Below are 27,857 nucleotides of genomic sequence, written 5' to 3'. Positions count from 1 at the left end.
CTAATCTATCGTTTGATGGATCAATGTTATCTGCTCATGAAAATCTGAAACTGGCGTTTGGGGTTTTTGGAATAGGATGAAGTAATGGTAAGCCCCTTGAGAATATCAAGGAAGGCTCTTTTAAAAGACAAAGGATAAAGGATAAACTTTGTCTCAAAATACCGTGCTTGAGTGGCACCAATAGCAAACTGACTATTCGTACGATACGACTTAATTGTTTTGTTTTTTGGTTCAAGAGAGAATAGATCTCAATGGCCTGAAATTTCATATAAGTTTCTGTGCCCAATCCTAACAATAATAATCTGTATGACTCTAGGTACAAAGCTGTCAGGTTGCTCCTCTGCCTCCAAACCTCCTACCATCAGCTTTTTTCAGAAATTACGTCTGTCAAATCTTACTTGCATCATGATGACACATAGATTTTTAACGTGTATGACTAAAGAACCAAATGGTGAACAGTTGCCCTTCTAATTACCCTCCCATTTCTACTAAGTAGAGTTGTATCAATTTTGCTCTTTGTTTGACCTGAAATCCTTTCAATCTGTATGCTTGGGACACTGAAGTGATCTAATAGCCTCTCAAGACTCTACCTCCAAAATTTTGTGAAAAAGTAAGGCATGTGCATATAGCACCTCGTCTGAACAGCGGATACAATAACTTTGTACAGAGCCAAGCTTAGTCCCTTCTTAAGGCAAAACGAATTAAGCCTTGATTCGGTTTGAAGGTAAAATAAGGGCATCATATAGGTCCATAGTTTCTCTATCATATCTCCTTTTTTTTCTGCCAAAATTTTATCTTGAAATTAGCTCAAAAATTAAGCTCATATCTTTTCTGAAGACAAAGGAAACAATCTTGACTGACCTTGTGATTTATGGTATTTCTAACAAAATTCGGTACCCTTAAGAGTAGTAAGCAAAGATAAAAGTCTACTAATGTTAATTTCAGTTTTTGCCCTTCTACCACTAGCCTTATTCAGAAAATAGACATGTCACACCTTAGATGAACTATAGACTCTCTAGGATTTTAGTATGTTTGACTAAGGACCAAAAGCAGTCAGTGGCCCTTCTGATTCCACTCTCAACTTCATTAATTCTAAACTTCAAGTGAAAAGGTAGAAATTCTGCTCTTTATGATATGTGGAATTATTTTGAATCCTTATGACTGGAACTCAAAAGTGGGCCAAGACACCGTAACTTCTCTAGACTCCCTACCTCCAAAGTCTTATGAATAGTTAGGCATACGCATGTGACACCTTCTTTGAGTTGGAATCACAGAGAATTTACTATCATTCATGCTAGAGGCATGAAATGCAGTATTGACCCTTGTCCGCTCTTCGCCAATTTCTTATGAGATAATCAGACACGTTGCAACTTGTTTGAAGTTGAATCATTTGGGTATTCTCAACGTATTGATTGGAAGCACGAAAAAGGCTCACACCCCCTCACCACCAAGCTTCTTAGCTACAAAATTTTATGCAGAAAAATGAACATACTTTTAGCTTTCATAAAATCACTAGGAATCCATCGGATAAGAACTTGGGTTGTATTCCTTTCGTCGGGAATTTCTAGAGATATCAGAAGGGTGCTGAAGAAAAAGCAAGCCAAAAATTTATGGAAAAGTTTATTGGTTCAAACTACTTTGATTATATCACGCTGGAATGTATTCTACGCTTTTTTTATTTAGTCTTTCTTTTTTATATAAGCAAAGTGTAAAGTAAAAAAAAATATATATGTCAGAAAAATCTTTCAGCAAGAAAGTGCTTTTTGGTCCTTGCAACAAAGATTTTTGGCTCTTCTGAGACCTGTGTCAATCCAGTCGCTATTGCAATATGCCATGTAAAAACCAATCTGAAAAAAAAGTATCTGTTAGTAAATAGAGATTGTAAGAATACACTGAATAGTTTACTAGCATAAATTTGATGGAACTTTGTCGAGTGAAAGCTGACTATGTATGGAACAAATATGTTCACTGATTGAATTACAGTTTGCATAGTTTGTAGATCTGTCCATACTGTTTAGTCAAGAAAACTTAACCATGCATAGATTATATGTATCCTAGGAACTGGTAACTCCAAAATGTTATTTTGAGCAATATTATTTGTAATGAAAGAGGTGAACCTTTAGAAATTACTACTGAGTCATGTACCTAGCGACGAAGACCACATTGCCTTTCTCCATTCTAATGGATATTTCCTGGTCGTATATAGTTCTGTTTGAAGTTCGTTGAAGTAAGGATGCTAGGCCAGTTTTAAAATGTTTTTTTTTTTAAAACATTTTTAGTTTTAATTTTCGCATTTTAATGTAAGTTTATATATATATATATATATATATATATATATATATATATATATATATATATATATATATATATATATATATATATATATATATATCTGGTGTTGTGCTGAAGACAGCCCTTGGACATAGGGCTGAAATATTCACTGAATTAAATTTCACGGTCTTGAGAAAATTCCCCTATTGTTTCTAAGTTGTGTTTGAGTCGTCTACCAGTAATGAAGCGAGTAAAATTGCTAGCCCTTTGAAATAAAATTCCTTTGGTGCTGATCTTTTGCTTTATCTAGTATTTTTCAACTCTATGAAATCTCATCTTCAAGACCTTTATACTGCTTTTGCTAATGACACAGCATTAATGAAACGTCTGAAGTCTATTGATGAGCATGTGGAAAAGGCCAAGGAAACTTTAAGAAGGCTAGAAGTTTTCTGAATCTTAATTTACCGTGTATCAACGCAGATAAGACCTTCCTCGTGACCTTCTGCAGAGTAGGAACGCATGTGGATACAAGTGGTCTTGTTATGTTGTCTGAGAAGCCCTACACCAAATTAAATTGTCTGCGATACTTATTGTATTAGTAATTCTAACATGTCATGGAGGCATCCTAGCAATGTTATTTCTTTCAAAATTGTTACAGGATTTGCAATGCTATGAGTAATGAAGCATTTTTTGCCAAAGCGAATTCTACTATTGATATATCATTCGATTATTCATCGATATATCTTCTATGGCTGTCTCATCTAGAGCAGCAGTTTTTGCGGCACTTTCAGAAGAGTGTAAATCCTGCAAAACATAGCAATAATGATGATAGACGTTAGACCTTAGTTCTGCCTGTGCTGCCAAAGGCATCCGTGGCATCCACACAAGACTTCGTCAATCTTTTCGGAATTGGGCAGCTGCGTATATGTCTTTCGAATCGGGCTGAAGAGAAGCATAAGACTGATCAGACTGGTATGTTCGATGCAAAGTGTTCCAACGCAAAGGATAATGGGTAAATATGTTAAAGAAGTGAAGGATACATCTGCTTGTTTACGCTTTTGGGTTTGCTTAACGTTGGTGAACTATACCATTATGAAGCTGCTGTTTTTGTTTTCCAGTGTACAAATAGTTGAGTCGCAATTTGCTGTTTTTTCTTATATATTTTTAACGTATATCATATATTTTTTACGTCTTATATATTTTACGTCTGGACCGTGTGCCCAGACCTAAATCTGAACACACGGTCTAGATTTAGGTTGCAATTTCTTGGAAAATATGTGTGGAATTCGTTACCGATAAGCATCAGGTCAGCTGAACATCTTTTTTTTTTTTTTTTTTTTTTTTTAAGAGAAAATATAAGGGTATTTATTAAATGATGAGCAACTTTATTTTTGTTGGTAGAGAGTGGGAAGAGGGTTATTTTTAATGTGGATTTGGATGGTTTGATATGATTGAGGGTAGTAAAGAGAAACAGTGGTAGGGAAATGGGGTGGATTCTAGGAAGGATGGTAGGATGGCAGGAAGGAATGGGAGTAGATTTGTAGGGGATTTGTGGTAAGGTTATGTTAAGGAAATGATGTCGATGAAAGAGTCTGGTTTATTCTTAGGCTCTTTTGTTCCTTCTTTTCTTCTTTTTCTAGTTATTATTTTATTAGTGTTGGTGAATGCGGGTAGTATCTTATGCTACACACTTGTAAAAATGGAAGTTTTTTCATAAGTGCAGCGTTTGTATTTTGTGAAAGTTTACTTTTTTTTTTCTGCATAAAGAAACCTGAACCCTAACTTTTTTCAGGATTGGAGATACAATTGTTTACATCTTCTACCTCAACCCGCCACTAATATTTGTATTTGCCTCGCCCCCTGCTCCCATTTCCTTTATCTAACTACGTCTAAAATTTTCAACTCTTTTCCCTTAACATTTCCAAGATGTTATAGTAATGATATTTCGATGAACTGGATGCAAATAGTGCTTTTCGATTTGCTTCTGTGTTTCCCCCAAGTCAAAATAAATTCAACCTGGGCATCCCCTTCCTCACCAAAATACTCCCTGTAAGTTTTAACTCTATCCCTGAAGCCGTTCCTGAAATATTCCAAATTATTTTGAAAATCAGGTGCACATAGTGTGTTTGTATTTATGCACGTTTAGTCTCTAGCATGCTCTTGGGAAATATTAAAAGAAAACAATTTTTTTTAAATGAAAGTAAGGAGCAACATTAAAAGTTAAAACGAACAGAAATTACTCCGTATATGAAAGGGGCTTTTCTTCCTCAACGCCCCGCTTTTTACGCTAAAGTTTGACTCTTTCTCTTAGCTCTACATTTTAAAACAGTAAAAAACTTTAGCGTAAAGAGCGGGGCGTTGAGGAGGACTAGGACTTGGGTATATTCTTCCCACCAAGTTTCATCCTGATCTCTCCACTTTAAGCATTTTCCAAGATTTCCGGTCCCCCTAACTGCCCCAATGGCACTGGATCCTGTCGGGATTTAAAATGAGAGATCTGAGTTACGAGGTCCTTCTAAATATGAAATTTCATTAAGATCTGATCACTCCTTCGTAAGTTAAAAATACCTCATTTTTTCTAATTTTTCAGAATTAATCCTCCCCCAAACTCCCCCAAAGAGAACGAATCCATTCTAGTTATGTCAATCACGTATCTAGGACTTGTGCTTATTTTTCCCACCAGAATATCATCCCGATCCCTCCACTCTAAGCGTTTTCCCAGATTTAAGGTTCCCCATCCAACTCCCGCCTATGTCACCGAATCCGGTTGGGATCTGAAATAAAAGCTCTGAGACACGATATCCTCCTAAAACTCAAATTTCATTAAGATTTGATCACCCGTTCGTAAGTTAAAAATACCTCCATTTTTCTATTTTTTCCAATTTAACACCACCTCCAACTCTCCCAAAGAGAGCGGACTCAGTCCGGTTATATCAATCAGGTATCTAGGACTTCTGGTTATTCTTCCCACCTAGTTTCATCCTGATCTCTACGCTTTAAGCGTTTTCCAAGATTTCCAGTCCCCCCTAATTCCCCCCAATGACACTGGGTCCGGTCAAGATTTAAAATAAGAGATCTGAGTTACGAGGCCTTTCTAAATACGAAATTAATATTTAACTTCGTAAGTTAAAAATACTCTTTTTTCGAATTTTTCAGAATTAACCCTCCCCAACTTCTCTAGAGAGAGCAAATCTGTTCCGGTTATGTCACTCACGTATCTAGGACTTGTCTTGTTTTTCCCACCAAGTTTCATCCTGACCCTCCACTCTAAGCGTTTTTGAAGATTTCAGGTTCCCCCTCCAACTTTCCCCAATGTCACCGGATCCGGCCGGGATTTAAAATAAGAGCTCTGAGACACAATATCCTTCAATATATCAGGTTTCATTAAGATTCGATCACTCGTTCGTAAGTTAAGAATACCTCAGTTTTTCTAATTTTTCCGAATTAACACCCCCTCCAACTCCCTCAAAGAAAGCAGATTCAGTCCCGTTATGTCAATTACGTATCTAGGACTTCTGTTTCTTCTTACCACCAAGTTTCATCCTGATTTCTCCACTCTAAGCGTTTTCCAAGATTTCCGGTACCCCCCTAACTCCCCCTAATGACACCGGATCCGGTTGGGATTTAAAATAAAAGATTTGAGTTACGAGATCCTTCTAAATATGCAATTTCATTAAGATCCGATCACTCCTTTGTAAGTTAAAAATACCTCATTTTTTCTGATTTTTCAGAATTAACCCTCCCCCCAACTCCTCCAAAGAGAGCGAATCCGTTCAGTCATGTCAATTACGTATCTAGCGCTTGTGTTTATTTTCACCACCAAGTTTCATCCCGACCCCTCCACTCTAGGCATTTTTCAAGATTTTAGGCTCCCCCTCCAACTCTCCCAATGTCACCGGATCCGGTAGGGATTTAAAACGAGAGCTCTTGAGACGCCATATCCTTCTAAATATTAAATTTCATTAAGATCTGATCACCCACTTGTAAGTTAAAAATGCCTCATTTTGTCTAATTTTTCCGAATTTACCGTCGTCCCCCCCCAGATGGTCGAATCGTGGAAATGACTATTTTTAATTTAATCTGGTTTAGTCCCTGATATGCCTGCCTAATTTCATCGTCCTATCTTGTATGGAAGTGCCTAAACTACCAAAACCGGGACCGACACATCGACAGACCGACCGACCGAATTTGCGATCGCTATATGCCACTTGGTATCTACCAAGTGCCATAAAAATTCATGCGTGAAAATTCATATCTTCTGGTCACCTTTTTGTAATCACTTCCAACCATCAGGCTGGCCGAAGGAAATATGGAACTGGTTATTTGTATGAATACTCGGTGTTTTATAGCAAAAAAATGTATTAGATTCAGCTTAATGACTTTCTTTGTGTTATATTTGAAATTGGCTTCAATAAGCCCGAGATACTATTGAGCAAAAATCATGAGATAGCCAAAAATAGTCATATAACCTGCCAGTTTCAGAGGGAATACTTCTGTGTGATAGTGTATTTGTCTCAACATATGTATAGTGCGTACAAACTAATGGCTACTAGCGGCCAACATTTAACACTTACGATTTTAAACCTTCATTGCTCTTTATGAAAATGTTAACAAGATAAGTTATTAGAATACAACTTTAGGTTTAGCTCAAATCCAATGCTATATTTGAATGGGGGCTTACGTGTTATACTAACCATACTCAAGAAGACTTATATAAGACTTTAGTAATAAAATTATAGAAATTACAACAAAGAATTATGGAAAGCAGGCCACCCTGAATGCGTTATATTAAATACCTAACCAACTATATCTATTAAATATTTAATGAGAATATATCTGCATAGTAGTTTATCTCACTGAGGCTAAGCTGATTATCCTCGAGTGCAGACAGAAACTGTTTTTTAAACAGATCGAGAAAAACAGTGTGGTCGGTATCACACGTAAGTACCTTTGTATAAATGGGTTTTATGGGTTTAGAGAATCCTTTTGGAAACGGAATCTTATTGAGCTAGATAGTTTTTAAGTTACATTTGAAATGATAGCTCATAACAATATAGGCAGTTGGTAACAGCGATAGATATGATAATAATTATAATAGATAAGACAAAAACAGGTACCTGAAGCCCAGGAGGCCTGACATCTTTGGGAATAGGACCACAGAGATCATCGCCAACTGTTTTCCCGCTTTCGGGTCTAATTCTGCTTGGGCTGTTTAAATTCCACTCGTCCAAGCTTCTCTCCATCTGAAGAAAAAACAAATTTAACAAAAACAAACAGATGATCAAACTAGATGAGTAGCATGCATGCATATATGACCCTTTTGGACGGGATTGTCCAAGGATCTTTCGGGGAATGGGCAATGGTAAAAACAGATAGAAGTATGCGAGGCAGAAAATTTTGTAAGAAGTTTAGCTTGGCAAAAACTTTGGAACTATTCAGCTTGAGCTCTATGCAGAAATATGGTAGAATATCATGGTATTAAATACAAGAAGGCACATCTGGCTATTTAGCAAGAATTTTGCAGGAAAGCAGAAAGAATCTTACTGAAATTGTTCTTGATGATAGTTTTTTTGTGTGTGCTTAACTTCAAAATATATTTGAAGCAAAAATGACGTATCTTAAGATTAAGCATTAGCGAAATCCACTAATGCGGATTTCGGTTGGAAAATTCTTCAAACTTGGAAAGCAGGAGTATATTTATTTTTCACTCCATCTTTTTACTTTTTTTATCTTCGATTTAAATATTTGTGGAAAGAAAAATAACGAGGAAAAGAACTAAGGGTCTGACAATACGGGTCTTGAACCATCGGTAGAGTAAGCCTTCGAGTCAGATAAATATGTGAATAACACGAGATCCTTCTAAATATCAAATTTCATTGAGATCCGATCACCCGTTCGTAAGTTAAAAATACCTCATTTTTTCTAGTTTTTCCAAACTAACCGTCCCTCCATCCCGCCCAGATGGTCGAATCGAAGATGCAACTGTTTCTAGTTTAATCTGGTTCAATATATGATACGCCTGCCAACTTTCATCCTCCTAGCTTATCTGGAAGTGCCCGAACTATTAAAACTGGGACCGACAGACCGAGAGACAGACCGACTAACAAAATTGCGATCACTATATGGCACTTGGTAAAACACCAAGTGCCATAAAAACAAAGCGTAATAAAACCAGTTAATTTTTCATAATCCTTTACTCAAGATATTCAGTTCATTAAATCAACGGTAAAAATTTTCAACAAAGAGTAGTTATATTTTTGGTCATTTACACCAGCAATTTTTGGCTGCATTCCCGTTGCTGGTCGTGATTAAATATTGGTTTATCACTAGTATCCCACAGGAGGAAGTTGTTAATCAACAAAACCGCGATAAAATACCTGAATTGGCTCTGTTTCGTAACTCCACGTTTCGTAACAAAAACCTTACACAGTGTTTAATGATAAATAATGTTTAATACATCCTATTCCAGAACCAGTTACCATATGAATTTCATGACAATTAAATTTTGTATACCCCAAAATCAGGTTCTGGTGCAGATTTGCAGGCTTGCAAATTTTGCTCTTGATATTCCATTTTAAGAATAATTTTAACAACATGATACGGACAAAGTAATTTACTTTGTTGTTTTTTCTTAGCTGCCAGTCCCTAGGTAAAATCGAGTGACCAATCGGGAGAGGCTTTTTCATTCTTCCGAGTTTAGTAATTAAAATTTTTGGTTTTCATCTTCTATTCAGTTTAGCATCCTAAACGTTAGAGTAAAGGCTGATTTTTTTTTTTAGATTCATGGACTCTGTTGGCAATTAAATGGAGAAATGTGTATAGTAAGCCCTAATTGAACATTGGATGTGGATAGAGTTTACTTTTTGTTTGATTTGACTATATAAATTTCTTTCACAATTTGCAATTAGGAAGGAATTCTGTATGAAATAGAAATTGTGTATTTTTTAGAACTGGTATAATAGAATTTCTAAATTAATGGATAATGAATATACTATTCGAGGATAGTGTTCGGTATACATAATTTTTCCATGATCCCAAACTCAGCACTGAAATTCTAAGATCTATAAGCTGCTGTACAGTATAATAATACATCTGCGTCACGGTTGCAGAGATAGCTGCAGCCTGTTTAAGAACGAAGCACAGCCCATAGTAACCAAAAATTAAAAAAGGCATTTAAAAAATATAGTATAGACAGAGTGTGTGGTACAGTAAATTCTAATATAATATGAGCATAAAGCTATTCTGTCATGTGTAGTGTAAGGAAGCGTTTTACCGAGATTTGTGTCCAAATATGAGCAAGGTAGTGAGAAAAGTTGGGTTTTGTAAGTCGGAGAGATCAAGGTAATAAACAACAAACAATTGCAACCTTTGTCACCTGAAACCAAAATTTTAAAACCGGTAGCAATCATACATTAATAGAATATATTCTTTTTGCTCAATTTGAATGTGTGAAATTCATTAGCTCTTAACTCCCTATTAATCCCCTTAACTCCCTATTAACTCCCGAATTTATATCATAAATTTCAAACCAGTAAGCTTTTTCAGTGAAGTTTAATCCCTGCGAACTAGTTAGATTTCGCAATACCTGGCAAAGGATTAAAGTTCGTGACCTTGAGTAATATTATTACGCAGCATTTCAGTAAGCGAGAGATAATCCTATGGTCATAATTATCAAATCATATAGACTCATTGATTATTTTTGGAAATTTTTACTTATAAGCGAGCAGAAGAGGGGAGGTTTTCTGTAGAAAGCGTCGTTGTACCTGCCGGGAGTGTGTCTCCCTTAAATTGCGGGGAATAGATAGCAGGAGCCTACGCTTCCCTCGCTTATGGGCATTTTGAGCTTCTGAAATTTAGCCAACTACCATTCAGCTTTAGTGCGGTTAAGACGTGTTTTGCCCATGGTTATGTTTTTGACTCGGAATTGGATTAACAGACTATTTTCATGAAAATGGTCTCTGATTCGGACACGGACTGCTTTGTTTATGCCCCGGTTCTGAACTTTCTGTAGTATAATAATGAAAAAGGTGTCGAAGCTACAGTGATCTTAAAATTTGCTGTCGAATTCTTCGAGTCAAGTGATATTGCCAAATCGAAGAAAATCCTGTGGGATTCGCTACCGAAATTGACCGAGCCCTATCCAAGGCGCACGGGTTCAAACGCAACTTTGAATCATTTGAAAGACATTTTAGAACTTCTTCGTGACTGTCTTTCTTTGTCTGTCTTTGTTATCCGTTCCCCAGCCGAAGTTCCCTGTATTCCAGCAGTTACTTACTCCAGGATAGCTTCTAAGCTTAATGGAATTCAACAGACTCTTTCGCAAGTTAATGAGAAAATGTCAGCTTATGATCAGAATTTCTCCAGCCTTCCGAGCAGTGCTACTGGTAGTGATATAAGCAAAGCCACTGTTATTATCACGAATGTCCCGCTTGATATCGATAATGCATCTAAACGGAAGGAAAGAATTGACTGTATTTCTGGTCACGAGTGCATTGATACTGTGCGAGCCTCTGGTGATAAATTGATTGTGAAGATCGATAGCATGGCCACTGCTGACTTTTGCAAATCTGCGCGCTCGGTTTTTCGTGATTGTGAAGCAAAAATGGTGGAGAAAAAGTGTTTTGGTATCATGAAAGGCGTTGCACAAGATCTTGATCTTGCGCCTCTTAAAGCTTGCAGGGGTGTTTGAGACGCTATGAGAATTGGGAGCTCAAATTGTGTGAAAATTACGTTCGAAGACGAAATTTCTCTTTCTTCGGCCCTTAAATCTGGACTGAAGATAGGCGATGAACTATTCCGAGTGTATGAATATCGGCGAATTCCTAGTTGCTGCAGGAAATGTCAATCACCTGACCACCTTGCTGCAAAATATCCCGATAAAAACTACAAATGCTTACGGTGCTCTGGTCCCCATATGAACTCCAGTGACTCACCTTGCAGTAACACCCCAAAGTGTGCAAATTGTAGTGGAGATCATGTTGCTTACAGTTTTCGTTGTTCCAAACTAAAGGCTCTTGCTAATTTCAAAGTTCCACGACCTTCTTGCTTGCAATCATGAATGAGTATAAAGTCTCAGTTTGCTCTTTCAACATCAATGAGACAAAGGATAAAGTGTTAAGCCTTGATGTGAAACTAGCTAATCATGATGTTGTTCTCTTACAAGAACACCTGCTCCCAAGTTGCAGTGTAAACTTTCTAAGGCGAAGTTCTCAACATGCTGTTTTCATCACGAATGCCCGACGTACCGGAGGCAGGCCTTCTGGCGGTCTTGCCTGTATAATTAAGCGATCTCTGCCTAGCTATTTGTCTCCTAGCTGCTACCAATCCTCTGAACACTATCTAGCAATCTGGCTTGCAGACTTGATCATAATCAACGCCTATTTGCCCCATGATAGAAGATCTGTTTCTTCCTTCTCCAGCTATGCGAATGCCTGCAATAAATTAAAGACTCTCATGTCTGGTATTGAGCGTCTGGGATACAAGTGGGTGCTTATAGATGACTTAAATTGTGACATCACCGTTTCCTCGACACGAAAGGAAGCGATTTTTCACTGCCTACCCTCAGTATTTAAGGTCCTAACGAAAGACCTCAGTTTTACATATATCCACTGTAGTGGTTCTGTCTCAAACTTAGACCACTGTATCTGCCATCATTCATTACAAACTTCAGCAGTACATGTTGATGAAGATGAGAGAGATTATGATCATTTACCTCTGTATTTTGATATTATGGTTACTTCTGACATATACTCAAACCAACCCTCAATGTCGCATAAGTGGTTTGAAAAACGTGATTGGTCTAGTGCGAACAGTGCTCTTTACCTTGCTACACTTGGAGCTCTACTGTCCACCGTACGTGTCCCTTTCCATCTTCTTTGCACAAATGCGTACCCTATTATTGACAATGCTCGTGCTGATTTGAATCGCTATTATCGTGACATTATCTTATGTATAAAGCAAGCTGAAGATGTGGCCATCCCGCTGATCCGTGTCAGGCGAAATACCCAAAAACCAATTTGGAAGTGTGATCCTTTGCTGAAAAAAGTCAAGAATAAGGCCAAATTCTGGTTAAGAATCTGGTCTGCCTGTGGTCGACCTTCTCGGGGTACTGTGTTTGATCTAAAACAAAAGACGAAACTCGAATACAAACGCCATCTTCGTGCCGTTCGTTACTCCGGTGAAACTTTTCCGAAAAGTAATAGTGAGTGGCGAAAAGTGATAAATTCTGCCAAGTTTCCGGATGCAAGTTCTAGTGATATTACATCTCGTCCATCTTGGATCGAACAAAAATGTTCAAAAATATTTTCGAAAGTTAATTATGCAGTGCATAAGCGTTTCTCATGTTTGCTTTCTCAAAATTTGCCGTCACGTTTATGTCGGAGACATGTGATTCCAGTTGAAAAGGGGGCTATTATTAAAGGTATTAAGGGTTTAAAATCAAAATCTTTGGATACTGATGGGATTAGTGTTTTGAATCTTGTTCCGAACTCTTTTGAACTGGTATCTCATCTCCAACTGTTTTTTCAAATGTGTTTGAGTAGCTCGTGTGTGCCCGACTCGTTCTTATGTGGTAGCGTTACATCACTTCTAAAAAAAGGAAAAGATCCAGTTTCTTGTAGTTCTTATAGGCCCATAACGGTAGCTTGTACTCTTAGCAAGCTTTTTGAACACCTCCTACTACCTTATATCACTAAGCTAGTTCTAAATGATGTTAATCAATTTGGTTTTAGATCTGGGCTAGGCTGTCAGCATGCTCACCGTGCTTTGACTTCTTTATTAAAAGATGCCCATCGCACTCGTCGCGTACTTCATTTCGCAACCCTAGACTTGTCTAAAGGATTTGACAGTATTTGTCATACTCAAGCATGGACAGCATTATGCCAGAGAGGAGTAAATCCGTCAGTAATTCACGTGCTTCGTTTTTGGTACTCCCATTCTTACCTTCGCCTTAAGTCATTAGATAATTCTTATTTTGGTCATATCCCTGTTCGTTGCGGTGTAAGACAAGGGGAAGTTCTTTCGCCGTATATTTTTAATGCTTGTATTGAAAATGTATTATCAAAAATATCGACTATGTGCCTACTAGGACCATCTGATATCTCATATCTGGCTTATGCGGATGACCTTCTTCTGATTAGTCAAACTGAGTCTGGTCTTGCCCGTTCAGTAAAGTCAGTTACTTCTGCTTTCCGCGATATCGGCCTGTACCTAAATATTGACAAGTGCGAGTTTCTTGTTTTCAACGGTAATAATTGTTCAGAATCACTATACTGCGAGAGAGGCTGGTTATCCCCAATCACCACCTTCCAGCATATCATAAAATAGATTGTTCCGTGTTTTTCCTTGGAGTGGTTTGAGCTTGAGACCACTTCAGCAGTTCGACAAGACAAGAATGAAACTCAAGCAATTTCAACAAAACAGGGGCTAGAATCTAAAATCTAAAATTAAATTTGCTCTTCTTCAGATAAATCGTTATGGCGTGCCGTCCTTTGTGGACACAGGGTATCTCAAAGTTATTTGATGACATACCCTCAGATCCAGTGCCGGACCTTCCAGTTTCAAATGCCAAATCACTGAGCAACTTACTGGCCGGAGAGCTATCATCAAGTGACGAAGATCCGATAATCAAGTGGACGAAGTAACGTAACCAAACGACGAGCCAGAAGCAAGTAAAGACGAAGATTCTCTTTCCAGTTGGAGTCATAGCGAAGAAAGAGAATAAGAAATTTGAAGTCAAAGATGTCAAGTCCTTCATCGAGTCCATGGAGTCGATTGGAATAGATGCTTTACATAATCCAGTTGATTTTTTCCTCGGGGGTGTTTGATCTTGATCGGACTGATCAGACCATATTTCTAGTGAGCTTATATGCTACTAAGAAAGGCGTTTCGTTCAACCCAACTACTCGAGATGAAATGAAAGTTATTTTTAACAATAAACATTCTTATGGGTTTCAAGACGGTACCATCTTATCGAGATTTTCGGTCGATTCACGAGGAATTCAAAGATAATTACATCTCCGGGCTGATGAATATAAGCCATTTCAGCTAGATTCTTGTACTTATTCATCTCAATGACAATTTGATCTTACCGCAGAAAGGAAGTGATAACTATGAAAAATTCTACAAGTTCATATCTCTGATTGACAAACTACGCTCAAGCTTTCTAAGGACTTACAAGCCTACCAAAGGGCAGGTCATCGACAAAAGTATGGTCAAATCTAAAGGACGCATTGCTTTCTAACAGTATATGCCTATAAAGCCCATAAAACGAGGCTACAAGATCTGGATCAGAGCAGACATGCACGATTCTGTTTTTGATTTTCAGGGCAACACTGAGAAGTTAGCCGACACTAAGGAGTTTGGACTTGGAGAATGAGTAGTTATAGATTTTACGACGGGATTGAAAGGCAAAAATTATCATATTTATTTTGAAAATTTCTCTAGTTCAGTAAAACTCATGGAACAAATGAAGAACTGCAAGCTCTACTACTGTGGCGCAGTTCGTGCAAACCGTACAGGTCTACCCAAACTCCAAGCCGAAAAAAGCTGAGTTGAGGTGATTCGGACTACGCTGTGAGGCCAGATGGAATCCACTGTGTATGCTGGAAGGACAAACGAAGTATAAAACTTCTTTAAACGATTCATAAAGGAGGGGAAGTGAAACACATCGTTAGGAAGAAATATGGATCTGTCACCCAAGTTACATGCCCAAACATGGTCCTAGAGTACAACAAGTTTATGGGCTGCGTCGACAAAGCTGATTGAAAAAAAAGAAAAGACAGCAGAACAAAAAGAATCAAAAACTCGAAAGCAGTTTACTGTCACCTTTGAAAAGAAAGGAAAATTAGAAATTATATTTTCATATTTCAAATCAATAATTTTTTTAATTTTAATATCTAGAAAAGTACCTAAATAATCTACATATCAGGAGCGTGTCCTCTGACTTGCAAAGTACATCTAAATTCCAGTTGGATCTTTACCATAATTAAATAAATAAAAAAAAGTTCAACTAAAAGTAAAGAGCAACATTAAAACTTAAAACAAACAGGAATTATTACGTATATGAAGCGGATTGCCTCCTCCTCAACAGCTCACTCTTTAAGCTAACGTTTTTCGTAGTTGAAATTTTTTTTCTTATTCTTCTAATTAAATGTCCCTTGTGTTTCAGGAGTCGTTCTTAAAGAATTGGGACAAAATTCAAACTTTAGCGGAAAGGGTCAGGTGTTGAGGAGGAGGCAACCCCCTTCATATACGTAATAGTTTCTGTTCGTTTTAATTTTTAATGTTGCCCCTTATTTTCAGTTGAAAAACTTGTTTTTTATTTAGCTTCTGATTGTTTCTTAAAATAATCCCAGGAAATATGGCCCGCCCTCACGAAGAAATACCTTCCCCATGGAAATGCCCTTTACATAATTCAATCCCGGTGAAAATTTACACAAGAAAATTATCCTTAACAACTCCACGCGTAAAATTGAAACGGAAAAGAGAAAGGAAGACATATAAACAGAATTTTTCATAAGAATTTTTGCTAATTCCTCCAGTGTATAATTTCCCCTGAAAACTTCATCCCTGGAAACTTTCCTCCCAATGGAAAATTCCCCCGTGGAAAACCCACCAGTAGAATGTTTGTCCCCCGTCCACCCTGAAAAGTAACCATGATTCCCAATAACAAATAGTAGGCGTAAACAATGGGCAAACTTTATGACTTAAACTCCTTTCCCCTGGGGTTGTCGGGGTCTTGTTATATCCAAAGGCATAGTTTTTGGGCCTTTCAACTATGATGAACAAAATTGTTATCTCAAAATTTTGATCGAACGATTTTGGCAAAAAGAGGCGGGAGAGGGGGCCTAGTTGCCTCCAATATTTGGTCACTTAAAAAGGGCAATAGAACTTTTAGTTTACATTTGAATGAACCCTCTCACGATATTCTACGACCACTGGGTCGATAAGATCAATCCTGGAAAAAACATGCATCCGTGATATTTCTTCTGGCAAAAAATACAAATTCCATATTTTTGCGGATAAAAGCTTGAAACTTCTACAGTAGGGTTTTCTGATAAGCTGAATCTTATATTGTGATTCTATTAGGATTCTATGACTATTAGGGGGTAATTCCCCCCTTTCCGAAAATCAGGCAGTTTATTTGAGGCTCGTAGCCGTTAATGGGTAAGACTAAACTTAAGAACACTTATATATTTGAAATCAGCATAATAAGCCAATTCTTTTCATAGATCCATTGGTATCAAATTCCATTTTTAAGATTTTCGGTTACTATCAAGCCGAGTCGCTCCTTACTTACAGTTCGGCATCATGAACTGTTTGAAGTGAACTGCAAATGAGAAAATGGACATCCAAGAAAGCATGCCTTTCATAAGTTCCAATAAAATATATTTTTTTCTCTTCATTGCCAATCAATTTGCTGTTTTCTTTTTCTTCTGAAAATCCATAATAAATCAGGCTTAAGAGTTTTGTCAGAGGTATTTTCCATTGCCAAATTTAGAAACAAATAGTTCAAAAAAATAAATAAAAGAAGGAACAGCTACTTGACAACGTACGTTACCCGTGCATTTAAACATATATAGTTTGTAACTTCGGAGGATTTTAAAAATTAGATCTTCTCTTTATATAGACTACCCCTCAGCCCCCCCCCACCGCAACAACACAAGAAAGTTTTTTTCATCTGTGTGCACGTATGTACTCTGAAAACGTATCCAAAATATATTCACAGCTACACAGCTGTATCATGCAGTTTATACTACGCAGAACTATAGATATATTTACAGGACAAAAATGGCTAATAAATTTCTAGATGCGAAAAAAGAAGAAATCAACAAATAGACGTGAATTAAAACCATTTCTAGGATATTATGTACTTACTATTTCATAACAGGTTCTTGAATAGATCTCAGGTTTTGGGTCTCTGCAATCAACAGGGAATTTTTTTGGCAACAGAAAAATTTTGGCTCTTGGTTTTGCCCCACGAGCGCCAGCGAAGAAGATTCCACATCGCCAACTGTTCCTAAATAAAAATATGGAATTAATAGAAATAAAATATAAAAATAATAATCGTCATCAGCAGGTGAACTTGAAACTCAAGATGCACATACTTCCTATATTTTCAGTACAATCTTCTCCTTCTAATCTCGACGTCAAATCCTATCCTGGTCAAACAGGTTTGAAGTCAATAAGGCTAAAACCAGTCTCTGATGTTTGAATGTCCAGATTTATTAATGTGTTAAAATACTGAACATCTTCAGGGTTTTGTTGTATAACCAAGGTTGTCACATCCATTCTTCTTTCAATTATCCCTCCTTTGACAAGATTTATGTGTCTTTTAAGAATGGAACTTGTCCCATTTTACTAAAATAAGCAATCACGAACTTCAAAGCAGAACTTCAGGATGACATCGCTAATTATTAGCCAAGCTATATCATAACTGTTTCTATTTGAAATAATATGTGACAAGGCTATGCTCACCAGTCTACTTGCCTTTTTTAGAGTTTTTTTTTTATGAATTTAAGCTCAGATTCCAAGATAAGCATTATATGAAGTAGGACTTTGACATTGCTTTGAATTTTCTTCGATCGGCTCTTAATTCTTGTTTGGTTCCTATCGCTGTATTTTCAGACTCGCGAAAAGCTTTTCTAATCGATAAACCACCAAATTTTACACTCCAAATTGTTAATCATGGTAAGAAAGGGAATACTTGCGGGTAATTTGACTCTATATCTAGAATGATCACGTCTGTAGATTTTACTTTTTCTTTATCATATCCAGTTTACACAACTGGATATGAGTTTCATTTTAGGACTTGATCTGTTCTTAATTTAAATTAATACCCCTTTCTTGTGCTTATGATTAAAGAAAACAAACAATATGTTCTTGTCCATACGACTTGTCTAGTAAACGCATTGACGGATATTTCTCGTCTGTAGGTTTTATTCACATTAAGAATCCCTCCTTATGTATCGTATTAGTCTAATTAGAGTGATAGAAAATCGAATTGGAAACTAAAGTACATTTTCTTGGGCCTTTGGCTTGAAAGTCTGTTTCGTTCATTAATTAAGTCTTAGGTCTTATCATCCCCTGTATAGATGTCAAAGCTTACTATGTTTCTTGTACCTTCCATTCTATTTTCTAAATCTCTGCCATCTGTATTTTTCTCTTATTCAGCCCGATATTCTTTACTGTTCGGTTATTTGGCAATCCACCCTTCTAGACATTTTTAAATCAGTTAGAATTATACAAAGTCATTTGGTAAGGACCTCAGCGAGGTGCCTCTTTGTCAGTGTGTTGCCAGCTGCAGTCCTTCGGGAATTTGAGGCAGGGGTTTTTTTATGAGTATTTTATAAGATATTTTATTAGAATCATAAGAATAAAGTATTTTAAGAATCGTGAAGGGTAGTTTATTTTAAGAAATTATTTATTTTAAGAATTTTGATGATCTCTTTTAAATTTAGAAAAAAAAACTATCAAGAAAATTTGGTGCAGGGTAGTTCCTTTTGGATTTTAACACGTCTGATTGGTTCAGTGATTTATTGTTGAGTTTACTGTTAATTCTCAGAATACAAGAAATGCTTTAAAAAGTTATTTTTTGATTATTGATGATCCCTTAAAAAAACCCATCAAGAAACTGTTTTTTTTTTGCAGAAAACAAATTCTGATTTGCACTCATACATATATTTTTATGAAGACTGTGAAGATAGCATGCTTACAAAGGCAAAGAATGGTGTATATAATTCTTCAGGTGTTATTGGTGGTGTCGGAGGCAATCTTCGTTTTTCTTTATTTCTTTTTCTCCCTCAGAGATTTGTTTCCTCTATCTCCAGACAAGGTCTCCAGAAAAGGGGACATACTAAAATGTATTTTAATGCTAATTATGTGTTTTATTTAGAAATCTTTCCTTCCGTGTAATTGTAAGGTATATGACAAAAAAGGAATTTTAGCTTTAAGATATAACGAGTTTTATTAATATGCAGTGTTTTTGTATTCCTTCTCGCGTGTCTTCCACTTTTTCTTTAACTGTATTATGATGTTTCTGTGGCTTTCAGAATTAGACCGTATTCGAGAGCTTATAGTTATGGCAATCCTATGTAAAATTTGAATTCCATTCTCTCGATCAATCAGATCAGATTTCGAACCCCAACTGCATCTCATGCTGCGTGGAATACCTTCTTTAGTCAGCTAAAAAGTGTCGCTTGATTCTTACCTTCAGAAAACACGCAGTATTTTTTTTCTGAGTAATTTTTTTTTGGCTGTTTCTTTTTTTTCAAAACCACAGTGCAGTAGACATCTCTGGATAAATCTTAAATTGTTTACTGACATTGTTTATCGTGTACGGCAATTTGTTCTGGATTGGTTTTTGGGGGTAATGAATTATATGCGGTAGGTCATCACTTTCTTTTCTTAAAGTAGCGCTCCCCCTTGCATTCCCAGCTATAGAGGCTTGTGGTGGGAAACTGATGACGAATCTATCTTTTTTTTTGTATATTAAAATTTTTTAAAACGATGACTGATATCTTTTGATGGGCACTCATGCTATTAAATGTGTACCAGCATAAGAGATTCAGACCAGGCTTTTGTCCCCAGTTTGGTCGAAAGACCAGACAAACTAAAAATAAAAACAGTTTTGTGACAAAACGGTTACCCATTTGATAGTATGAGTGCCCATCAAAAGGTAAAGAAAGCGCATGGATCATAGTTTATATTTCATAGCAATATATGATCCTTAGCTTTTACAATAAATTAAGTACGTAAATCGATTTATTCAATAATAGACACAATAGTAAATTTAAATGTAAAAAAAGATAGACTTGTCACTAGTTCCCCACCACATTTTCTCCCTCCCCACGGAAATATCCTCCAGATAATTCAATCCGTGTGAAAATTTACCGCGGACAATTACCCTTAACAACTCCACACGTAAAATTGAGACATGAAAGAGAAAGCAAGACATTTAAAATGAATTTTGTATAGGAACTCTGGCAAATTCTTCCCGTGTTCTCCTGACAAGTTCACCCCCCGGAAACTTCCCTCCCCATAGAAAATTTTCCGTGGAGAAATCCCTAGTAAAATATTCGCCCCCTCACCCGAAAATGTGTACATACTACACAATAACAAGTACTATGTGTAAAAAATGGGCAAATTTTATGACTTAAAAACCTTTACCCTGGGGTTTTGGGTGGGGGAGGGGGAGTTAATTCTATATCCAAAGGCATAGGTATTGGGTTTTTCACCTATGATGAGAAAAATGACTATCTCAAAATTTTGATCGTACAACTTTGGGAAAAAAGGGGCGGAGGAGGAGGCCAGGTTGCCCTTTAATCTTTTTGGTCACTTACAAAGGGCCCTAGAAATTTTAATCTTTGTTCGGACTAGTTCTCTCACGATATTCTGCGAACACTAGGTCGATATGATCACCCCTGGGAAAAAAAACAACAAATAACTTAGAGAGCGTTTCACTCTTTTTTTTTTTTAGAAATCAGTCAAATTTTCTTAGGGTTGCAGCCTTTAATTGGTAACGCTAAACTAAGTGAAACTTATATATTTCAAATAAGCAAAATAAGCCAATTTTTTTTATATATCTATTGGTATCAAACTTTCGTTTTTTAAAGTTTCAGTTACTATTGAGGTGGGTCGCTCCTTACTTACAGATTGTTACCACGAACTGTTTGAAAGAGCCATGAGGCTTCAGTGTTTTATTATTTATTATTATTTTTTCCAGAGGCACTTCACATGGAAAGGATGGTCGTATACACTTCGAAGGGGGCTCATTTGAATAGAAATCTGAAGTTCTTCTTTTTTCCCAAATTCATCCGATCAGTTTCTAGACAGCCATTTTGTCCAAAATAGTCCAAAGGGAAAATGACAATACCTCTGGGGCTGACAAAACCCCTCACAGCCCCCGGTGCAAGGGCTCTGAGTTAGGAAAGTTGTCCATTGTTAACATATAAGGTTTCTGTGGAAGAAGTGGCCGTATAAACTTTGGAAGGAGCTTATTCGATTTTAAATCGAGAGTTCTATTTGTCATTTTAAGAGTTCAAAGTGATCAAAGGGCAGCCAACCCCCTTCCCTCACGCCCATTTTTACCAAATGTATCTAATGAAAATTTTGAGATATTCATTTTGTTCAAAATAGTCCAAAGGTCAAATAGCTATGTTTTCATAGATGAGCCCTTCCCCAAGCCCCTAGAGCGAGGGTTGTAAGTTACGCAAACCGTCCATTGTCAACGTATTAGGTTTTTGTGGAAGGAGGGGTCTTATAAACTTTGGAAGAGGCAAATTTAATTGGAAATCGAAAGTTTTAGTGCCCTTTTTAAGAGTCAAAAGGGGTAAGAGGACAACCTATCTCAACATCCCCTTTTCCCCAAAATGCATCACATAAAAATTTTGAGATAGATATTTTGTTCAAAATAGTTCAAAGGTCAAATAATTATGCCTCAAAGGTCAATTAACTATACGATAATAAACACATTATGTGCTTGCTGGTTGTGAAAAGAGATAATATCAGTAGTATCTAAAGAACGGCAGAGGGCATTAAGTTGAAATTTTCAATGTATGTTGGGGAGATGTTTAATAATTATGCCTCAAATAATTATGCCTCAAAGATCAATTAACTATACGACAATAAACGCACTATTTGCTTGCTGGTTGTGAAGGGAGGTAATATCAGCAGTATCTAAAGAACGGCAGAGGATATTAAGTTGAAATGTTCATGAAATTTTCATAGAATGAAATTTTCATTCTACTTTTTATGTATTCCTCTGCTTAACACTGATCAAAATTTACGAATTATCATTTTGCTCAAACTAGTCAAAATGCCTAACACATACACTTCCAGGAATACCGTTCCTCCCTTCCCATAGCCCCAGGACAAGGATTGTAAATTATGCAACTTGCACGACTTTTCATTAGGAACAGAAAAAATATTTGTTTCTTTTCGGGTGTATCCGAAAAAGCTAAGAAAAATTAAGGTAAAACTTTGGAGAATGTTGAGGGGTATGTTACACTTAATCAAAAGATACTGGGCCCATCCAGTTTTTCAAAAAGGAGGACCTACAATATTTTAAGAAAATTGGGGGTATTTGGTTGAAACTTTCAGGATATGTTCAAAAGAATTTTGAAACGTGAATGAAGGCCAGCAGCCCGCTCCCATACTCTTTTTAGTTGCATCCCTCGAAAAATATTTGAACAAAACTACGAAATAGACATCTTGTTCAAAAATAGTCAAAAGCTCATTCAACTATGGTTATGGGGATGACATAACCCACACAGCCTCGGAGATGGATGTCAAACACATTAAAACACTCTATGTGCCAGCTTGTTGAAAGAAGGACGTATAATAAATATCTAAGGAACGGCTGAGGGTATTAAGTTGAAGATTTCAAGGGACATTGATGGGGATGTTGAAGAGCTATCGAAGGGCAGCCAGTTCCTATTGTCCCTTTTAAATGCTCCCTTCCCTCATCACTGATCAAAATTTATAAAAAGCGACTTTGTTCAAAACGATCAAAAGGTCTAGTAACTATGCATCCGGGGACGGAATGCCCCCCACAGCCCCCAGGGCTATGATGTTAAATTATGAAATTTGCCCTTTATTACATGCAGGATTTATCATTAGGAAGGGGGAAATGTTTAATTCTAGGTATTTTCAAAAAGATTAAGGTTATTAAAGTGAAACTTCTAAGAATATTGAGGTGCATGTTAAAATAAATCTAAAAGATACTATGTACATCCTGTTTATCAAAAAGGGGTATCTGCAGTATCACCAAGACAGCTGAGGGTATTCAGTTCAAATTTTCTGGGCATGTTGAGGAGGATGTTAAAAAGTCTTTGAAGGGCAACCATTTCCGCTCCCATTTGTCCTTTATCTTCCCTGCCTTCTAAGATATTCGACAAAATTTTGGAACAACTATCTGTAATAGCCTGTTCAAAAGAGTCGAAAAATCAAATAAATTTGAGGTATTATTTGACCAAAAATCTTCAGATTTGACAAAACCCACCACAACCCATGGGGTAAGTGTGGTAAATTATATAAGCTGCCCATTGTTTATATACAAGGTTGGTTATTAGGAAAAGGGGATATGGTTGGTCCTGAGTTTCCAAAAGGCTAAGAATATTAAGGAAAAACTTTAAGAAAATGTCAAGCGGGATGTCAAACAAAATCAAAGCCCACTATATACAGGAGGGTTGTCAAAGGACACAACATCAAGATTTAAGGATGGCTTAGGGTAGCTGAAACTTTAAAGGTATATTGAGAGATATGTTGAAAAAGGAACAAAGGCACTCTTGCCCTTTTAGATGCTCTTCTTAACCCTGATACAGGTCTTAAATGGCTATCTTATTTGAAGTAGTCACAAAATCTAATAACTATGTCCCTGGGGATGCTATACTCCTACTGTCTGTATTCAAGTTATACAAAAGACCTATCTGCAATATTTTAGGAACAGGTAAAGGTATTAAGTTGAAACTTACAGGGCCACTACTACTGTTACTACTATTGCGGCTGCAAATAATAGGCTGGTTACGTTAGATATTTCGATGCTTTCATGTCGGAATGGTGAATGTTAAAACTAATCTGAAACAGGTCTTAAATGGTCATTTTATTCGAAGTAGTCACAAAGTCTAATAATTATGTCTCTTGGGATGCTATATTCCCATATCCGCCGGGGCAAGGAGTGCAAACAATGCAATTTGTCCATTTTTTTAATCAAAAATTTATAATTGGGAAAGAGGGGAATATTAATCCTGGATATGCTCGAAAAGACAACGGGTATCGAGGATAAATTTCGAGAAATTTTGAGGGGCATTTTGAGCTAAATCTAAAGAAACTGTCTGTATTCAGGTTATACAAAAGACCTATCTGCAATATTTTAGGAACAGGTAAGGGTATTAAGTTGAAACTTACAGGGCCACTACTACTGCTACTACTATTGTGGATGCAAATAATAGGCTGGTTACGTTAGATATTTTGATGCTTTCATGGTGGAATGGTGAATGATGAAAAACTTGTTACTTTGGCAATCAAAAACAAACAGAAATTAGCTCAAAAACTTACCGAAAAAGTTTTTCAAAGAAAAGTAAAAAGCCATATTAATTTTAAGATCAGCAGAAATCAAGTACTTCAATAAATCAAACTCAAAATGACCAGAAATTACTATTAAAGAAAGTAACCCAACATGAAAATAAAAAACAGTTATAGGAAACAATCAGACAACAGTTACTAATATGAATGAATAAACAAATGTTAAAACGAATAAAACGTAAATTAAATATTCAAATGAAACTTAAGACGGACGAAAGTCACTAGAAATAAGGGTTTGGTAACTGCCCCTTTCCCCAACTGTAAAAGTCTAAAACCTTCCGCCTCATTTGCGCTTTACTGAAAACGATTTGTATTACAAGTATTTAATAAAAATTAAATAAAAAACAGAAAAATGGAATAAAAATATTTACTAAAATAAAAATAAAAATTACAGTGAAATAAAATCTTGAACTGCCGAGCTTTCAGGAATTAGTATCATTATGTATCAAATATTCAATTTAATTTTAGTTTTTCTTTCCAACGACTGTTCAAAACATATATAATTTTCAATAAAACGCAATGATGCAGCAGGCTTTAAACTTTAACAGTTATGGCAGGAGGGGGGGGGGTAGTTACCAAACTTTTATTTGTAGTAATTTGTGTTCGTTTTAAGTTCATTTGAAAACTCAACTTAGATTTTACTTGTTTTAAGATTTATTTATTCATGTGTATTAGTACCGGTAGTATCTTTGTTTCCTATGTTTGTTTATTTAATTTTTGTTTGTTTTTGGTTTCATTTATTCTTTAATAGTAATTTCTGGTCGTTTTGAGTTTGAATTATTCAAATATTATTCAATATTTGATTTATCAAATATTATTTAATAAAATATTATTCAATTATTCAATTATTAGCTCTTTACTTTTCTTTGAAAAACTTCTTTTTCGGAGAGTTTTTTGAATTAATTTAATGGAAGTGGAATCTTCATAGGTGGGAAAAGAAGTGAGATGGGAGCATACCAGGTTATGTTTGTCTGGGATGGTTTAGTACTGGGGTGAATTGTTAGCAGTAGTAATAGGGGACATGAATGGAACCTCAGACAGGAGTGAAAAGCATTGAAAGAGAGGAAGATACTGACAAGAAAGATACAGTACAGAAATCTTTTCTGAAAAAAAATTCTTTCTGGTAGAAATAAAGAGGCTGTGTAAAAAGAGCTAGAAATAAAGAGGCTAGTCAAAAGAGCTAGAGAAGAACCCAGTAAGGACCATAAAAAAAGGTCCGGAGCATTTCCATTTTCTGTGTTTGTTTTTCTTTTTGCCTTCCAGCTAAAGGTGAAATTCTAAATAATGAATTTTTTGCTATCTTGGAAATTATTTGAGGTAGGTAGATGAGCCTTTCAGGGAAGAATCTATAGGCCAAGTCATACTTCCTAGGGCTGTGACATCTAACTACTTTCCCTACTACTTCTTTATTTCTAAAACCTAGTGAATTGGGGGGCGGGGGGAACAGACCTGTCTCCAGTGTAGCAACAAAAACATCTTCCTTGTTTTTGGTTTGAGTGACTTTTTTACTCTAGACTTTGAACAGACAATTCCAATTATTTAAATAAAATTTGAAGTCATAATGTAATTTGCTTTCAAATTTCCGACACCTTTCTAGAATCTTCAAAACCTTGAAAACCGGGATTTAACAAAATTATAATGGTACAAATGCTTTTTTCCAGGCCTCATTCATTCTATTTCTGAAATTTCGACATCTATAACACAAATTTTACTCATAAGGCGTCCTTTACAGGGAGAAAGGATGGAGATAGATTTTCCAACAAAACCTCTATTCATCAATTCAACTGCGCATTTTCAAAGATAGCAACACTATATTATTTTAATGTTTTCAATTTTTATGGTTGGATTTTTTTTTTAAAAGATAAATGATCATTGGCATAGAGAGAAGTAAGAAAGGATGGGACCCCCCCCTTCCACCATAAAAGTTCTTGCAAGAAAGCATAGAGCTAAGTCCTAAAATATGATGGTGAATTCTACCTTCCCTCACCTGGATTGCACTCCCTCCCCTGGAAGAAAATTTTTTAGTCTAGATATGTACAATCGTGGCTTTGGTAATCGTGCATTAGGTCTAGAATGATAAAATCTAAATGTATGGTTTTTTACTGAAAACATGATATAGTAGCTTTTGATTTAACACGTCTTGAATGCTCACTTACTCGCTCTCAGTATTATTAGAAGCACAGGTAACAGTTACAAATCCTATAGCAAAAAGCAGGTACAACATCTTAGTACGTAAGCTAGACTAATCAAATAGCTTGTTCCTCATGGTTTGAATGGAGGAGAGAAAGTCATGGGTCAGTAAGTTGGCAATGAAAACTATCATCGTCATGCAACTTCCTCGGTGTAGTACCCGCAGCAATATTCACCTGTCGTTCAATAAACAACCGTATAATTACCATTCAGAGACACTTGGAATTCTTTCACGACTAACCGATTGACGTTTTAATTGGTAAATTACGTCACAAAGGAAGGTAATTTTCAGATCTGGATTTACACATCTATTGTTTACCCCATAGATCTCAACTTTATTTGTTTTGGCTGCAATGGGAAAATCCTACTAAACTATTTTCAAGCGTTACGTATGTTTAAATTCGGGTGACAGTAAGACTGTACCTATGGAGGCTTAACAAAGAAAAAAGTTCAAACAAAGCTCAGATTTTCTCGAACATCCTGGGTAAGGTTTCAAGGTTTTCAAAGTAATGGTTTTTATATTATAGATTTAATATAACGAAGAGAAACAGTATTGTAATTCTAAATCAGGCTTTTACATGTGGTTGGGGAGTATTGCTATATGCATTTCCATAAATCTCGAATTTCTACAATTTTTAAAATTAACCTTTTGCTCCTATATAATTTATTTGTTTTTAATCTGTCGTCCGCCCTATCCCTGATTCGTTCTGCCCCAAGAAGTTCCTGTTCACAAGCCTGAGCTGAATAATGTGGACTCATTTTCAGTAAATAATTTGGTATATTCAATGCAAAAACCCGCGAATATCCCAAATGGACAAAGTACATTGTACAATTTTTAGCATAGACCTAGTACAAACCCGAAAATATCCCAAATGGACAAAAAAAAAACTTTTTAGAGAGCTCTTTAAGGGAACAATATTAATTACCGAAAAATAGTCAGATATACCATTTAAGTTGTGGCACAGCGATGGCTACAATGACTTTAATAATAGCGGGTATTGCTGCTCCAATGGCTCTCTTTGAGAAAGATTGCTCTTAAATTATCTAAAACGCATTGAATTTATTTTTTTCAAACACTTCGTGGTAACGAACTGTAGTAAGGAGCGACCCGGCTCAATAGTAAACGAAACTCTAAAAAACGGAATTTTGATGCTAAAAGATACATCAAAAGAATCGAATTTTCGTGCTGATTCTAAAATATAAATTTCATCAAATTTAATCCTTGTCATCAAAAGTTACGAGCCTGAGAAAATTTGCCTTATTTTGGAAAATAGGGGAAACACCCTCTAAAAGTCAAAGAATCTTAACGATCG

At 36.2% G+C, this 27,857-nt stretch overlaps 2 protein-coding genes across 5 annotated transcripts in view; one reads left to right on the top strand and one right to left on the bottom strand.

Moving 5' to 3' along the window:
- LOC136030372 (protein turtle-like) overlaps nucleotides 1-27,857 on the top strand; it is a 370,614-nt gene that overhangs the window by 14,674 nt on the left and 328,083 nt on the right. The gene's annotated exons all lie outside the window — the stretch shown is intronic.
- LOC136030375 (uncharacterized) lies at nucleotides 1,608-26,674 on the bottom strand. The gene is made up of 4 exons (XM_065709299.1): nucleotides 26,511-26,674; nucleotides 17,149-17,290; nucleotides 7,389-7,514; nucleotides 1,608-1,847 (listed from the first exon to the last, which is right to left on the bottom strand). Exons 1-4 carry the CDS (start codon nucleotides 26,576-26,578, stop codon nucleotides 1,746-1,748), a joined length of 438 nt encoding a protein of 145 aa, XP_065565371.1. The 5' UTR covers nucleotides 26,579-26,674; the 3' UTR covers nucleotides 1,608-1,745.

This window comes from Artemia franciscana, chromosome 8 (assembly GCF_032884065.1).
Source record: "Artemia franciscana chromosome 8, ASM3288406v1, whole genome shotgun sequence".
NCBI lineage: Eukaryota > Metazoa > Arthropoda > Branchiopoda > Anostraca > Artemiidae > Artemia > Artemia franciscana.
Note: the sequence above shows the minus strand (reverse complement) of the source record. Positions and strands in the feature narration are given on the sequence as shown.